Here is a 16520-nt window from a genome sequence, read left to right as displayed (position 1 = left end):
GTATAGGTATTGTATACATTGAGTCTATTTTTGATGTATTTTTTTTAATAGATATTTTATTACTTATATAAAAAGAAATGATTTTTCAAAAATTTAATTATAAAAAAACACTAAAAAAAAAAAGTAAAAATCTATTTTATTTATTTTTAAACTAAAGTTTTCTTTCTTAAAAAAAATCTAAATAACAAAAAAAAAAATCTAAATAATCTATTTCATTATTTAGCACTTTACAAAATATAATAAATTTTAGAATCGATTTTTTATAAATATTTTATTAAAAAAATCGATAAAAACATCAAATTAGAAACATAAGGGAACAAACAACCAACAGAAATTTAAGTAAAAAACGGTGAATAAAAAAAAAAAAGTTCCAGTACAGCAGAGCCTACCGTAGCTCCTACGCCCGACTTGGGAAGTGATTTATATAAGACACGTAATCGCTATCCGTCTAAAAGGAAAAACGCCGAGGAGGAACGAGAGCTTGAAGAGAAGACGTTAGGGTTCGCGAGTTTCCCAATTAGGGCAAAACAAATAAGCCGGTAGAGCGATGGTAGGACACGGCAATGGTCCCATAGAAGTGGCGAAGACTGTCTTGGAGGTTGCCGAGGTGGCTTGGTCCGCTATCGAAACTCATCACCATATCCATCAGCATCACCACGATCACGATTATAATCATGATCATGATTCTCCGCCGTCGAATCATGATTTAGAGTCTATCCGAACGGAGAATCGACGTCTCAGAAGCTTGCTTCAGAAGAATCTGGAGCTCCTTCGAGATCTCTCACTTTCGCCTTGCTTATCTAAAGATTGCCCCCCCGATGTGCGTATACCTTTTTCTGTATCTCGGCTCGTTTCTCAAATTCTTTCTTCTATTTTTATTTTTTATTTTTTATCTATTTATTTATTTTTTTGCGACGTTTTATCTGGAATTCAAGACTGGAGAAAAAGACTGTCCATAGACAACATACATTTGGTTGTTTGTGATATATGATAACGGGATGATGCGTTATAGGGTATTTTCAGATTATGGATTGACTGATTTGTGAATTCTTATTTAATCGTTCTGTTGGTAATTCCCATTTTTTTTTCATGGATTGTTTGTTCATTATCAACAGGTAATCCGTTTCACTGCGTGAAAACTCATGCGTAAGAACTCTGAAATCACTGTTGTTGTCCCGGCAAAAACTATTGAAACTCATACCATCGCTTTTGTGTAATGGCCACTTTATTGTGAGTGTGCTACGGGGCATTTATGGTCGCAAACACAATAGATTTTGACGGGATATAAACACACATTTTGAAAGGACATTTTTTGTGCAGTGGACTGGGATGTCTACTTTCTTCTTGTAATTTAATGAACTGTTTCTTTGGTATGTCCATAGTTTTAAAAGTCACAAGAGCACTTAAGGTGCTAAAGTCTCCTTTAACTTAGGCACAACACAGAAAAGTGAAATGTGAAACGTGACTTGAGATGCATATCAATTTTATAAGATACGATTTAAAATCTTATCCAATCAATAAAAAATTTAAAATTCCAAGCATTGTAAAAATGCACTCAATAAAAAAGTAATGGAATTATATAAATTTCAATGTACAATTATATAAATCTCAAGAATAAAAATATTTAAAATGGAAGAGTAAAGTTGACAAGACCCACCTCCTCAATAAGGTGCATGTCTTGACAAATGGGCATGCCATGTACTATTCTCAAAATATCCATGCAAATTCTTATTGCTCACAGAAAACAAAGTTAAAATGGTGATTTCTGATGGTTCAAATATTGCCAAATAATCTGCTTAGCAATCCACTTGAGGAGTGGGATTAATTGAAAATAAAAAGGGATGGAAAATATGAGAGTAGGAGCATGTGCGGTGGTTATGCCACACTTAGCAGACTTTGACATGAAAGATCATTGCTTTAGAACGGAGGGAGTGATGAGCAAAAATTCACAATCGATGCTTTGTTCAAAGATCAGTTGCTAAAAATGTAGTGGGAAAATTGGAAATATCAATAGATGATTTTTACTTGTCTATGTCTCCATTGCATTGGGGATTCAAGCCTAGTTATTTGAACTTGTGAAACTTTTTGTTTCATTTTTCTTCACGTAGTATACTAACATTAAACCATGATCTTGAATTTGCATTGTATTACTTCCTTTTTAAGAAGTATTCCATCAATGGGGTTTTCTTTGTTGGAATATTGAATATTCACGGAGAATCATGAAGTTGAAGCTAAAATTGTGTTTTCTTTTGCTCCTGATTGCAGCTGCATGCTCGTCTTGCAGCTACTGTGGACTCTAAACACTTCCTAAGTCGACTTAAATCCCTCCATGGTGCATCAGTTGATGGGGCCACCAATGGTTTTCCTTTCAAGGAGGCCACAGGTTCTTTGATTTATTCAATGGCAATATAGTGTTTTATGCTTCAATGCCATTAGCTCTTACTTTTCTTGAAGTCAAAGCTAATCTCCTATAAAGAAAAAAAAAAAAAAAAAAAAGAAGTTAATGCTAAGCCCTTGCTGGTTGCTTGGTTCTGTTTCTCTGATCAGGGGAGGATTTGCATTCTGCTGAAATTCTTATTAATGTTGATCCTGAAGAACCCAGTTGGTGGGTGTGGGTCACAGATGAAGCAGTTCCTAATAAAGTTGAAGAATGGAGTGAAATTGATGATGAAAATTATGTAGTTATTAGTGAGGAACATGTCGTGGATGGGGTAGCCAACTTTATTGCGAGATGCATTTTGTCAAACCCAAAAACCCTGGTATGTAACTAAAAAAAACGTATGGCTCATGTTCCAATTTTTCTGATGCATCTCCACCTCTCATTGATTTCCTCCCCTGGATTTGCAGAATTTGACACCAGAGGAGCTGCAGAAGGGTATGCATGCAGTGAACTTTCAATATTGACTATTCTTGTTTTATTGAACTTGTGGTGCACATCAAAAATTAAAATAAAGAAAAGAAAAGAAAAGAAAAGAAAAATGGCATTATTGAACTTATGGTATATTATAAACCATTATCACTTGCTAAAACCTGCAACATGTGGTAGCAACCCTACTGGACGGATGTAAAATGACTTCCCCTTTCTATACTCTGTTGCTTTACTTTGTCCCATGTCACACTAATACATAAAGCCTGTTTTTTTTTCAACTGCAAATATTGATAAAACCTTGTAAGCATGTGCAGTTCTAGATGGATATATACTTTCTGCACTAGTTTTGTTGCTTTCATCTGTATCATATTATGCAGGCACACCAAGCATGCTTGTTTCAAGTGCAAATGTTGACATACATGTTCAGTAAATATGGGCATGTGATATAGGAGGGAGTCTCCATTTTTTTTTTATAGGTAAATAGAGCTTGTATTAGAAGTGCCTAGAAGCGGCGAAAACAATAAAGTACACACGAAGTATACAATCAGAACGCCAAAAAAACCTTTCCCCTATCTAGACATCTATCTAGACATATAGTCATTCTATAAAGTAAATCTCTCCCTTCTCTTACCCACAAAGGCACCATGCCAACCAAGCAAATTCATTTTAATTGAAGAATGCGAAACCCACTGCACACCAAAAAGGGAGAAAATCAAACTCCAAAGCATTGTAGCCTTTTTACAAAACAAGAATAAATGATCAGTAGTTTCCTCTTTCTCTTTACACAAGTAGCACCTATTCGGCATATTCCATCCCCTCTTTTTGAGTTGGTCGATGGTCAAAACTCTGTTCCAAGAAGCTTCCCGAGCAAAAAAGCTCACCCTCATAGGAGCCCAAGACCTCCTAATAAGACCCCAAGGAAAAGGGTCATTAAAGGCCCTCGTGGAGGAGCTGTAGAGGGATCTAACAGAGAAAATGCCATCCTTACTTTCTTTATAGCTCAAAACATCCTCCACTTCTCTTCTTACCATCAAAGGATTCAAATTTCGGAACAAACCCTCCACCTCTTTCAATTCCCAATCATTAAAATGCCTTAAGAAGGGAGGATTCCAACAACCCGACTCCTCACTCCCCTCCCCAGCATTTGACACATACTCGTCTTTGTTAACTGCCAATCGGTATAGGTTAGAGAAAGTTTCTTTCAACGTTTGGTCCTTACACCACAAGTCCTTCCAAAACTTGACCTTTCTCCCATTCCCAACAATAAAATGAGATCTGTAATCCCATTCTTTTTTAATGGCTTTCCATACCCCCACACCGTAGCCTCCCCTTGCTACTCTCGAACACCACCGTCCTTCCTTTAACTCAAATTTGTTGATGATGACTTGTTTCTAAAAAGGCTCCCTCTCTACCGCAAATCTCCAACTCCATTTCCCAAGGCTTTGTTTAAATCCACAAGTCTACATATTCCCAAACCTCCCTCCTTATCAATACAAACCAAGTTCCAATTCACCATGTGGGGTTTTTTTCTCTAAGGCACCATCGCCCCACAAAAAGTCTCTTTGAATCTTTTCAAGTCTTGCACACACCTTCAACGGAATAACAAAGAGAGATGGAAAGTAAATAGGGAGATTTGATAAAGTACTTTTTATCAAGGTGAGCCTCCCTCCTTTAGAGAGATATTGCCTTTTCCACAAAGACAATCTTTTCCTAAACCCCTTTTCCACTGCATCCCACACTCTAGAAGTTTTGAAGGAGGCACCCAAAGGAAGTCCTAGATAAGAAGTAGGAAGCTTCCCAACTTTATATCCCATCACCGAAACAACATCCTACAAAGACTCAATCCTTCCTACGGGGATAACCTCACTTTAATCTTTATTCACTTTTACACTGGAAATTGCCTCGAACCACAAAAACACCCAACTCGAGTATCTCAGATTTTCACTATTGGTGTTGCAAAAAATTAGTGTCGTGAGCAAATAGGTGATGAAGCAAGTCCCTCCCTTCCCCACTGTTTCTTCCCATCTTAAACCCCTCAATGAAACCCCCACAATTGGCTATAGACAACAACTGACTAAGAGACTCCATGACCAAAATCAAAAGATAGGAGGATAGCGGGTCGCCTTGTCTCAAGCCCCTAGTACTGCGGAAAAAGCTGGAAAGAGTTCCGTTGATTAAGACTAAAAAGCTAGATAATCCATCTTTCTCCAAACCTCATATTAGACATGACAACAAAGAGGTAGTCCCAATTGACATGGTCAAACACCTTCTCAATGTTCAATTTTAGGAGGAGGCCAGGGACGTTGGCCTTTAACCTAGAATCCACAACCTCATTTACGATTAGGGCAACATCCATAATTTGTATACCTCGAACAAAATCATGCTGGTTATCTGAAACCAACCCCCCCCCCCCCCACACACAACTGACTTCAACCTGTTTTTTAGGCCTTTGGCGAGAAGCTTGTACAATCCCCCAACCAAACTAATTGGTCTGAAGTCTTTCAACTCTTTCGCACCCCCTTTTTTTGGAATTAGAACTAGGAAAGTGGAGTGTAAGCTCCTTTGGAATGTGCCGAAGTGGAAGAAATCTTCGAAGAGAGACATAATCTCAGTTTTAGTGAAATCCTAGTAGAATTGCCATAACGCTAGGGTGAAGCCGTTTGGGCCTGGCTCTTTGTCACCAGAAAGGCTGGAAAGGGCTTCAAACACCTCATCTTCCGAAAAGGGCTCTTCTAAGCTTCTAGACCTTTCTTCTCCCAACACTTTAAACTGAAGACTCCCAAGACTCAACCTCCAGTCCCCATTTTTAGTCAACAGAGTTTGGTAAGCCCTGCACACCCCAACCTTGGTCTCTTCTTTGTCGGTCAATGTAACCCCCTTAATTTTCACCTTGGATAATAAATTCCTTCTCACCCTGGCATTGGCCATCTTATAAAAAAACTTAGCTTTTTTGTTGCCCTCTTTTAGCCAGATTTTCCTAGATTTCTATCTCCAAGAAGCTACTTCCAATAAAGCCCATTTCTTATACTCCTCCAAAGCCTCTTTTCTAACCTTTGCCTCCTCAATAGCAAGGGGATTATCTCTCTCTTTAGAGTCCCAGAATTGAACATGAGAAAAGGCTTCTGATTTCTTAAAGGGGACGTTGCCAAAAACTTCTTTGTTCCACGCTAACATCTTTTTTAAGAGCCTTCAACTTCTCAACAAGGCAATGACTACTATTCCCTGCAATTGGATACTTAGTCCACCACTTCCTCACTAACTCTTTGAAACCATCCGCTAACAGCCACATATTCTCAAAACGGAAAGGGGTCTTGCCTTTTTTAACACTTCCCATCTCTAGAGCGATGGGGCAATGATCAGAGGCAATTCTGGGAAGAGTGCATTAGAAGGTACCCGGGAAGTGGTTCTCCCACTCATCGGAAACTAAAAAACGATCCAATCTTGACGCAACTTGAGAGTTAGAGCCACCACACCACATGAACTAGCCACCAAAAAAGGGTAAATCCTTCAGTCTCAATTCCTCAATGACTTCAGAGAATCATCTCTGCTGTCAAATTGAACTCATTCCTCATTTCCCTTGGAAATCCAACAGAGTTGAAATCCCCCCTTACACACTATAGATCGTCCCATAGGCCTTTAATCGCACACAACTCATCTCGAAAGTCCTATTTTTCCTTTGAGAGGACTGGACCATAGACACCAGTGAACACCCAAACAAAATCACCTTCCACATTCCTAAAACGACCCGAGATGGTGAAGCCTCCGCACTCTAGCTCCAACAGGACCAAAACTCTTTTGTCTCAAAAAATCAGGATGCCTCCGGACGCTCCCTAGCATAAACTGCACCCCAATCCAAAAACCTACCGACACCTAGACTTTTCACCACCTTTAACGACATCTCTTGCATTTTTGTCTCAATAAGACAAACCAAATCTGCCTTTTGGGACCTAACCATTGACTTAAGCAGTTTACGTTTCCCCCCATCATTGAGCCCTCTAACATTCCAAGAGAGGATTTTGATCTTTATTAATCCATTGAAATTAGTTCTCAATATTTTCTGTCACTCCTTCTAGATGCAAGCGCAGAATCTTCATAATTGATTGAATAATCCAACCTCCTAAACTCCCTTTCAGAGTGAGAAACAGGCATCGATTTCTTTTTCCTTCCTTTACAAGGGGTCCCATTACCAGCCTTTTTCCACTACTTACTCAACAACAAGCGGATTTCTTTATCACACCCCTTAAGTGGCATTCCCAAGAAACTGCTAAACTCTTTGAACTTGGAGAGCTCTTTTTCAGAAAAGCAAGCCCCTCGCCAAGATAAACATTTTCGGGGAAGACGACCTCTAAGCCGCCTGGAAAAACCATAGACAGAGGCCCTTTCATAGCTTCAACCCCTTTCTCTAATGTGTTGGGAGAAGCCATCTCGAGGGAATCACCCCTTACCTTCACAAGCACACTCCCTCTACAGTCCCCACCAACAACAGCAAAGCCTGAAGCCTAAAGAGAAGAAGAAAGAGAAGAAGAAGAAGAAGAAGGCCCTTCCCACGGGATGAAGAGAGTGTACCTTGGAATCTAAGGACTTCTTCTAGAAGGGCATCATCAGCCAAAGGCTTCAAAGTCGCCACCAAAACCATCGGAGTTGATGCACAAGGATCCGAGCCTTCAAAGGAGGCCAACGCAGTCGACGAGTTGCTATAGCACCGATCTGGAGGAAAAGCACAAGGGAGAGGAGGAGAAAAGGATCCAAAGACAAACTTTTCCCCTCTCCTTAAGGGGCAGTTCTGACCCAAATCTAATTGGGCTTTAAAAAAAGGAGGCCTTTTAATGTTAGCACCTTTCTCTGGGCCCAACAAGAAAGCAGCCTGGCCCAACTCAGAAGGGCCCCCTCTACTAAGCTCCAGCCCATCACTTGCAGGGGGCAGACTGGTCTCTGCACCGATAACTGCTTCCATCACATCAGGGATGGTGCCTTTTTCCCCTTTTGCAAAGAACAGCGGGTCATCCAATGACACCAGGCTAGTCCCCTTCACAGAAAGAACTTTAGCTACTCTCTGAGGGGTGTGTGACCCATCCACACCCTCATCCCCTCCCCCCCTTCCTTTGCAACGCTGCAAGGGTTGCACCTCACTCTTCCAAGGAAGAGTCTCCCACCACAGATGGATCGCGGAACTGGTGGAACCAACCACCACCTGCAGGGAACTAGGAAAGTTCCACCCTCTTACTCTAACAAGAATCCTAGCCCACTGCAAAAACCTGTGTTCTGACGTATCCTCATCAACAGCTACAAAACAGCCACAAGCTTCCCCCAAACTTTTGAACAGATTTTTCCCCCAAAGATGCAGAGGGATACCTAGAATTCTAACCCACACCATGCGAAACTCCTTGTCCTCAGTGAGACACCCAACAAAGGTGTTCCACCAATCCAAAAAGATACTTTTTCCCCTAAACCACTTCACCCCTATATGGAACACCTACTCAGCTTCACCAGCATCTTCAAACTCGAAGAGGATAAGGGGTCCTCTCAACAGAGCTAGGTGAAGATTTCCTTTCAACCTTCAAATGGACTAAGCCCAGGACTTAAGATAGATGAGGTTAGGGGGCGGGTCAGAGAGTTCCCCACCTCCCCCCCCCAAAATCTCCCTACCAAGCTCCCTTTCAGAACTTCCTCATTACTGACAATCACTTTCTTTTCAATTTCCAGCCACACCGCATTACGAATTTCAACAGAGCTAGAAGTCTCCACCTCCACTATGGAGTACTCCTTCCCACCAGAGGCTTTAGGCTCTTCTCCCCTCTGGGCCAAGGAAAAACCCAAACTTCTCAACTTTCCAGCCAAGAGTTTCCAACCCCCAACCACACCCCTTCCTTCAGGAAACACCAAGGAGAATCTCTTGCCTTCCACATCCCAAGCTGTACAAAACAAAAAACGTCCTGCTTTGTTACTATGCAACTCCAATTGGTACCTTCTGCCCCCCTCCACCCAAGATTTTCTGAAACACTTCCCTACCTTGAGACAAATGCAGGTCTCAGCCCCTTCTAGCAAGAAGGCCAAACCTTTACCACTGAATCAGACCTAGGAAGAGAGGTTTGGGCCCCTTTTGCAGACTCTCCCACTTACTTTCCCTTTAACCTCTTCGACATTATTTTTTTCATTTTAACACTGGCTAATGAATTTATTAAAAAAAAAAAATGATTGTACCTTGTCGACAAAGTTCACCAAGTGCTTATGCATGAAAATGTGAGAAGTTTTGCATTTGTTAAAGATTAGTAATTGATTCAAAATGCTTACTTTGTTTTCATACATACATGTTAAGAGACAGAGAGAAGAAAACCTTGATTCTCATTCATTGTGTCTACTTACAATTAAGAACATATATATATACAAGGCTAGGAGTTCTAACTACCATTCATGTGACCTATACTAAAAAGGAAAGATTGTACACTGTAAATTCATTATATTCAACACTCCCCCTCAAGCTGGAGCATATACGTCATATGCACCAAGCTTGTTACAAATGTATTTAATCCTAGGACCTCTGAGAGATTTAGTGAAAATGTCTGCTAGTTGATCATTTGAATTAACAAAACTTGTAACAACACATCCTGATGTGATCTTCTCTCTAATAAAGTGACAGTCAACTTCAATATGTTTGGTCATTTCATGAAAGACTGGATTGGATGCAATATGTAATGCGGCCTGGTTATCACAGATGAGTTTCATCTGTTCATCCTTTCCAAATCTCAACTCTCGAAGAAGATGTCTCAACCATATGAGTTCACATGTTGCCAAAGCCATAGCTCGATACTCAACTTCAGCACTAGATCTGACCACTATATCTTGTTTCTTACTCTTCCAAGATATTAGATTACCTCCAATAAAAACACAGTACCCTGAAGTGGAACGTCTATCTGTGGGTGAGCCAACCCAATCTGCATCTGTGTAACCAACAACCTGAGTATGACCTTTGTTCTCGTACAACACACCTTGGCCTGGTGTACTTTTGATATATCGAAGAATGCGGATTACGGCATCCCAATGGCTATCACATGGTGACTGTAAGAATTGACTAACAACACTCACAGGAAAAGAAATGTCTGGACGAGTAATGGTGAGATAGTTCAATTTACCTACGAGCCGTCGATATCTCCCAAGGTCTCCTAAAGGCTCCCCCTGTCCTGGTACAAGTTTGACATTCGGATCCATAAGTGTGTCTATCGGTTTACAGTCTAACATACCAGTTTCTTCCAGGATGTCTAAAGCATACTTCCTTTGGGAAAGGACCACACCGGAATTGGATTGAGCTATCTCAATTCCCAAGAAATACTTGAGTTTCCCCAAGTCTTTGGTCTGAAAGTGGGTAAAAAGATGTTGCTTTAGTTTTTGAATACCATCCTGATCACTACCTGTAATGACGATGTCGTCCATATAAACAACCAGATAAATACATTGTCCCAAGGAGTTATGATGATAGAAAACTGAATGGTCTGCTGTACTGCGAAGCATGCCAAACTCTTGAACAACAGAACTAAAACGGCCAAACCATGCTCGAGGAGATTGTTTCAAGCCATATAGAGAACGGGGTAACCTGCACACTAAACCAGACTCCCCCTGAGCAACAAAATCAGGAGGTTGCTCCATATAAACTTCCTCAGCAAGATCACCATGAAGGAAGACATTTTTAATATCCAACTGATAAAGAGGCTAAGAACACATAGCAACCATGGAGAGAAGCAAGCGGATAGAAGCAATCTTGGCAACAGGGGAGAATGTGTCACCATAATCAGAACCATAAACCTGAGTATAGCCTTTAGCAACTAAGCGGGCCTTAAGGCGATCAACCTGACCATCAGGACCAACCTTAACTGCATAGACCCAACGACAGCCAACTGTAGATTTACTAGAGGGTAAAACAACAAGATCCCAAGTGCCATTAGAGTGCAGAGCATCCATTTCATCCACCATTGCTTGTCGCCAGCCTGGATGGGAAAGAGCTTCATGGGTGCTCTTTGGAAGAGAAACAAACGATATAGCAGAAACAAAAGCAGAATAGGGTGAAGATAATCGATGATAACATAAAAAATTGTAAATAGGATGAGGATTACGAGTAGAGCAAGTACCTTTCCGAATAGCAATGGGTAAATCATCAGGAGAAGGCAGAGCCGGGGCAGGAGAAGCTGAAGGGATAGGAAGTGAGTCAGCAGGTGCCTCAACAAAAGGGAGAGGAGCAGCAACACGAGGGCGACGATGATAAACTTGAAGTGGTCGAGGAGGCACAACATCAGATGGGGAGACAATGGGAAGGGGCAAGACTTCAGAAACAGGAAGAGACTCAGAAGTGGTGAAAAAGAATGGTGAGTCCTCAAAGAAAGTGACATCAGCGGAGATAAAGTATCGATGAGTCTCAAGGGAATAACAACGATAACCTTTCTGAAGTCTAGAATATCCCAAGAAGAGGCACTTCTTGGCTTTGTCGGAAAGCTTGTCCTGTCCAAGAGTGAGAATATGAACAAAACAAGTACAACCAAAGACATGAGGAGGAAGGAAATAAAGTGGTTGGTCAGGGAAGAGAAGGAAATGAGGAATCTGATCATGTAAAACAGAGGAGGGCATCCGATTAATTAAATAACAAGCGGTAAGAACAACGTCCCCCCAAAAACGAAAAGGAACATTACTATGGAGGAGGATAGTACGAGCTGTCTCAACAAGATGTCGATTCTTGCGTTCAGTTACCCTATTTTGTTGAGGAGTATGAGCACAAGAAGACTGATGAAGAATCCCATTATGAGACATAAATGAAGTAAATGGAGCTGAAAAATATTCCCTGGCATTATCACTGCGTAACACACGAATAAAAATATTGAACTGGGTCTAGATCTCAGCATAAATTTTTTGAAAAATAGAGAATATAACAGCTCGATTTTTCATTAAAAATAACCAAGTACATCGAGAATAGTCATCAATGAAAGTGACAAAATACTGAAATCCTAAAGTAGACGCAGTCCGACAAGGACCCTAAACATCAGTGTGGACAAGCTCAAAAGGAGACTTTGCCCGATTATTCAAACGCTTTGGGAACGAGACATGAGTATGTTTCCCAAGCTGACATGACTCACACGAAAACGACGACAAAGTGGAAAAACGAGGGACCATCTTCTGGAACTTGGAGAGACTAGGGTGGCCCAAACGACTATGAATGAGGAGAGGAGCATTAGTGGAAATGCAAACTGTAGGAGATGAATCCGAGGTGAGGTGATAGAGGCCTTGAGACTCACGTCTTATGCCAATCGTCTTCCCCGTACTCCGGTCCTGCAAGGTCACAAATTTATCAGAAAATGTAATAGAGCAATTAAGAGTACGAGTGATTTTGCTGATGGAAATAAGATTAAAAGGGCATTCAGGAGTATAAAGGACAGAAGTGAGAGGTAGAGAAGGCAGAGGAAGGGCCAAACCAATACCTTTAGCTACAGTTTGAGAACCATTAGCTAAGGTAACAGTTGGTAAATCAGAGGTAGTAGTAATAGAGGAGAAAAGATCCTTATTACCAGATAGGTGATCAAAAGCTCCAGAATCTAGAATTCAGGGTCCAAGAGAAGATGTGTGGGTAAGGCAGGCAAAAGCATTACCAGGCTGGGCAACAGAGGCAACAGAAGCCTGAGATGCCTGAGATGCGGAGGAGCTCGGAGTCTGAGGCAGCTGAGAATCAGAGGACTGGGCCACATGGGCAGTGCGAGGAGCCGTCCATGTAACTGATAGCAACGATCGCGAGTGTGGCCAAGTTTATTGCAATAGGTGCAATGAGGACGTTGGCCTCTATCTCGGTTACCACTGCGTCCTTCTTGAGAGGTAGTGTGAGAAACTAACACAGAAGAATCTGAAATGCTATCAGATGGCAAAGTCTGAGTGGACGAGATACGAAGGAGGCGAGCAAACATATCATCCAAGGACGGAACTGATGAACTACCAAGAATTTGATCGCGGACAGGCTCAAGATCCGGACGAAGGCCAATAAGAGTAAGGACCATGAAGAACTTATCAAGCTGTGTTTGTTGAGCCCCAACATCAGGAGTAAGAGGCATCACAGTCAAGAACTCCTCCTTAAGAGAGGCAATTTGGCCAATATAAGTAGATAGATCCAAGTCTTGTTGGCTGATATGGACAATAGCAGAAGCCACCTTATAAAGACGTTGGATATCATTCGTGTATAATCCTTTGGCCTGAGTCCAAAATTTAAAACAAGTTTTATAGGCCCGAAGATGAAGAAGGATCTTGGGATCAACGGATTGCCATAATCCACTACATAATTGGGCATCTATCTTTCTCCACTGTATGCGCTCAACCTCAGGGATATCTGCTTCCTGTGTAACCAAGTGATCCTCATATCCTTGTCCCATAAACCAAAGTTCAACAGAGGCAGACCAAGAAAGATAATGTTCACTGCCAACCAATTTCTCCGAAGTAATCATAGGAGATCCAGATATGACAGAGGAAAAAATGGAAGTTTTAGTAGCCATATCCACTTATCTGGAGAATGAAGTATATTTGGATCGAAGAGAGCCCTAATACGGCTTCAGATGCGGCTGAAGAAGGAAAAACCGAAGAATCGCCCGTGTGAGAGACCAAATGGAAAAGAAAAACAACCGTGGCACCACCGGAAAGGTAGAAGAACACTTCCCAAGGCACGTGCAGGGATTGGGGTTGAGAATAAATAGCCGGAGGGCGCCGGAAAAACTGTTCGGAGGGCCGGCGGAGGCAAAAGAACCCCAAAAGAGGCACGTGCAGGGCTCAGATGGCAGAAACAGGTATGAAGGGTGGCTAGTCGGCGTCAGGCGAGGCTGGAGGAGGAACCGCGTCGCCGGAAAGTGGCTCACGCGCCCTCACGCGCCGGCACGTGAGATGCATTCGCCGGCCGGAAAAACGCGCGTGGGTGGTTTTCTGGCTCCGGTGCTTTGGGAAAAATTGGAGATCTCCTTCATGCGCTCCTTGCGGTGTGGGAAAAAACGTCGCCGGAAAAGTCATCGGCGGTGAATGTTTTCTGACGACGATTCGACCGACCGGAAAACTTTGGGGTCTGGGGAAGGTGACCGGAATGAAACACGGTCACAGGAAGGTTTCCCGGAATTGATGACACGGGGAAACTGGAAAGAATTAATTTTTCTCTCTTGGCTCTGATACCATGTTAAGAGAGAGAGAGAAGAAAACCTTGATTCTCATTCATTGTGTCTACTTACAATTAAGAACATATACATATACAAGGGTAGGAGTCCTAACTACCATACATGTGACCTATACTAAAAAGGAAAGATTGTACACTATAAATTCATTATATTCAACAATACATATATGTGTGTGTGTGTGTGAAAGATGCTTATCTTTGTTTGCAGAATAAATAATGGATCTGGTCTCATTCAAATTTTGCTCACTTACTTTAAATCTTAAATGGCATTGATATCCAATTGTTGTAAGCACTTTTGGCACCTAGTAGGTACTTTCACATGGCTGATGCTTGATATTAGAACCTCTTTGAAATTTGTTATTTAGTTTTTAGACACTAAAGGGTTTCTCAACATTCTTCAATCTTCCTTCCTGCAACTTTAAAGGAATAATTATACTTTTAGCCTTTTATTAATTTAATAACCATCTAGCTCTGATTGTTGTCTAAACTAAAAGGAAAGTATTATCATGTCATTGATTGTTACTCATCTCATCTCTCTGAAATTTTTGAAACTTGCAGCTGTGTCAGTATCAGTATCTAGCATGAACAAGTACGAAAAGATGGCAAGTGTTTGGCATGCTGGGATGATGTTTTATACCTTAGCGACTTGGGGAATTGCCCTAGCAGGGTGAGTTTACCTATACTTCGAACTTTTGATTGCATGCTCTTGCCTCTTAACCTACTGCTGTTTTTAAAGAAACCTAAAGTAGAGTACACACATGATTTTACTTTCCACAAATTTTTTAATCATGAGTCATGCTAAAGATGATCCTCTAGGCATTACTTTTGATGGAATGTCAAATGCAAGGCAAGTTTTATCATGCAGTATGTCTTCAATTCTTCTTTTTTTTTTTTTTTGCTGGGGGGGGGTGGCAAACGGCTCCCAATTTATGCTTGCAGAAATGATAAATTTGTAAGAGCTGTCTGATGTTATATGGGTCTAGCAGTCTTAGTTGAACAATTGCCTATATCCCTTGTGAAGCTTATTATGGAACCATACTACCTGCATTGGGGTCCAAACAGATCTTGATAATCTCTTCATAAAAAGCTTACTGAAACCTGTAACTTGTAGAGCAGTGAAGAGCACTTGAAGAACTTGTAACTGCTCGAGATATTTATTATATTATATTCATTCAATGCTGCAACCTTAACAAATTAATTTTAATCATTATCATTATTAGCCCTTGTGGCCTTTTTGGGTGATGAGGAGATGGAATTCTCAAGTTGATAATATTGTACCCCTGAAAAAGAGTGTCACCTGTAGAAAAAAAATTAATCTTTATTGGCATGGGGATGGATCAAATAGAACAATAGTCTTGTGTTTTAATAAAGTCTCAGAACATTCTTGTTTGATTTTGAGTTATTTTAAAAAATTTAGCATCTTTTAATTTGGACCTGATGACTGTTAGTTACCTAATGAAATTTTGAATGATTTTAGTAAAATTTTTAAGCGTGCATGATTTCTGATTTAGCTTCAGTTATCTTTTTGACAATTGATAGTGGAAAACCTAACTTAAAAGTTAAAACCCTGATGAAGTGAGCAATAGAAAATTAAAGGTCTGTTTGGCAACAGAAATGAATGGTTCTTTGAAAAACGTGTATTTTTTTTATCATATAATAGAACCTATGATTATTGGATCATTTTAGTTATTGCGTGCTTGCAATATTAAGAATATGAAAAACAATAGCCCTCCTTTTTTTCCATGTTTCCAATGATTTTAATGTCAGTGGCAAAATTCTTGAGGACATCAATTTACTGTATGTTTTCAAAAACAGCTTTCTAAGAGCAACTAGCCAAACATCTATTTTAGAGGTTATCTGATTTGTTATTTTCAGAAACTGGAAACAGTTCTAATCCATCAAAAGAGAAAAAAAAAAAGAACCTGAAAACTGTTCTAACCACAACTGAATCAACATGCTCAATATTTTTCTACTTAAAAAAGTGATTCATTTTGGTGATGCCCTATAAATAGATACTGATTTTCATAAAACTTCTTTAACAAAGCTTTGGAGCATCAGTTGGTGGACATTTTCTGCATGATTTATATGTATCTGAATTGTTTTTGTGTTCAATTCATTGAATCTTGACATGAAATATGGAATGCAGGTTGTATAGGAGTCGTGCTGTAATGAAACTGGCTGCAAAGGGGGTTCACACGACCAGCAAATTCATTATGAAGGCACTCTGAAAATCATTGTTCCCTCAGTGAACTGAACCAAGGAAAAATATTCTTTTATCTCTGTTTTCTCTCCTGTTGTACAGACAAGACTGAACTTATAATCCTCTTATTTCAATTAATTGTACATTATTGTAAATATTGCAATGGTTGTTGTACTTGGTTATTTTGTGGTAATTCAGACTATTGGTGAATCAATGGTATTGATTGATAGTTGATCTTGATCATGTTATCTATTTGGCTTTTATGTATTTAGGAA

General features: G+C 40.4%; 1 protein-coding gene across 1 annotated transcript; it reads left to right on the top strand.

The window, feature by feature from the left end:
- The first annotated feature begins 454 nt into the window (after positions 1-454).
- On the top strand, positions 455-16491 carry LOC117907304. The gene is made up of 6 exons (XM_034820806.1): positions 455-820; positions 2266-2383; positions 2548-2759; positions 2848-2875; positions 14604-14712; positions 16192-16491. The coding sequence occupies exons 1-6, from the start codon at positions 548-550 to the stop codon at positions 16271-16273; spliced, it is 822 nt and encodes a 273-aa protein (XP_034676697.1). The 5' UTR covers positions 455-547; the 3' UTR covers positions 16274-16491.
- Positions 16492-16520: the final 29 nt, after the last annotated feature.

Source organism: Vitis riparia, chromosome 18 (assembly GCF_004353265.1).
Source record: "Vitis riparia cultivar Riparia Gloire de Montpellier isolate 1030 chromosome 18, EGFV_Vit.rip_1.0, whole genome shotgun sequence".
NCBI classification, from domain to species: domain Eukaryota; kingdom Viridiplantae; phylum Streptophyta; class Magnoliopsida; order Vitales; family Vitaceae; genus Vitis; species Vitis riparia.
This window is presented reverse-complemented; position numbering and strand designations above follow the sequence as displayed.

Bases quoted from the DNA above. Each gene is read 5' to 3' on its own strand.
- LOC117907304 (XM_034820806.1), top strand. From the start codon at position 548: ATGGTAGGACACGGCAATGGTCCCATAGAAGTGGCGAAGACTGTCTTG. The intron at 2,760-2,847 runs GTATGTAACTAA...CTGGATTTGCAG, and splicing joins TGTCAAACCCAAAAACCCTG to AATTTGACACCAGAGGAGCT. The intron at 14,713-16,191 runs GTGAGTTTACCT...TATGGAATGCAG, and splicing joins TGGGGAATTGCCCTAGCAGG to GTTGTATAGGAGTCGTGCTG.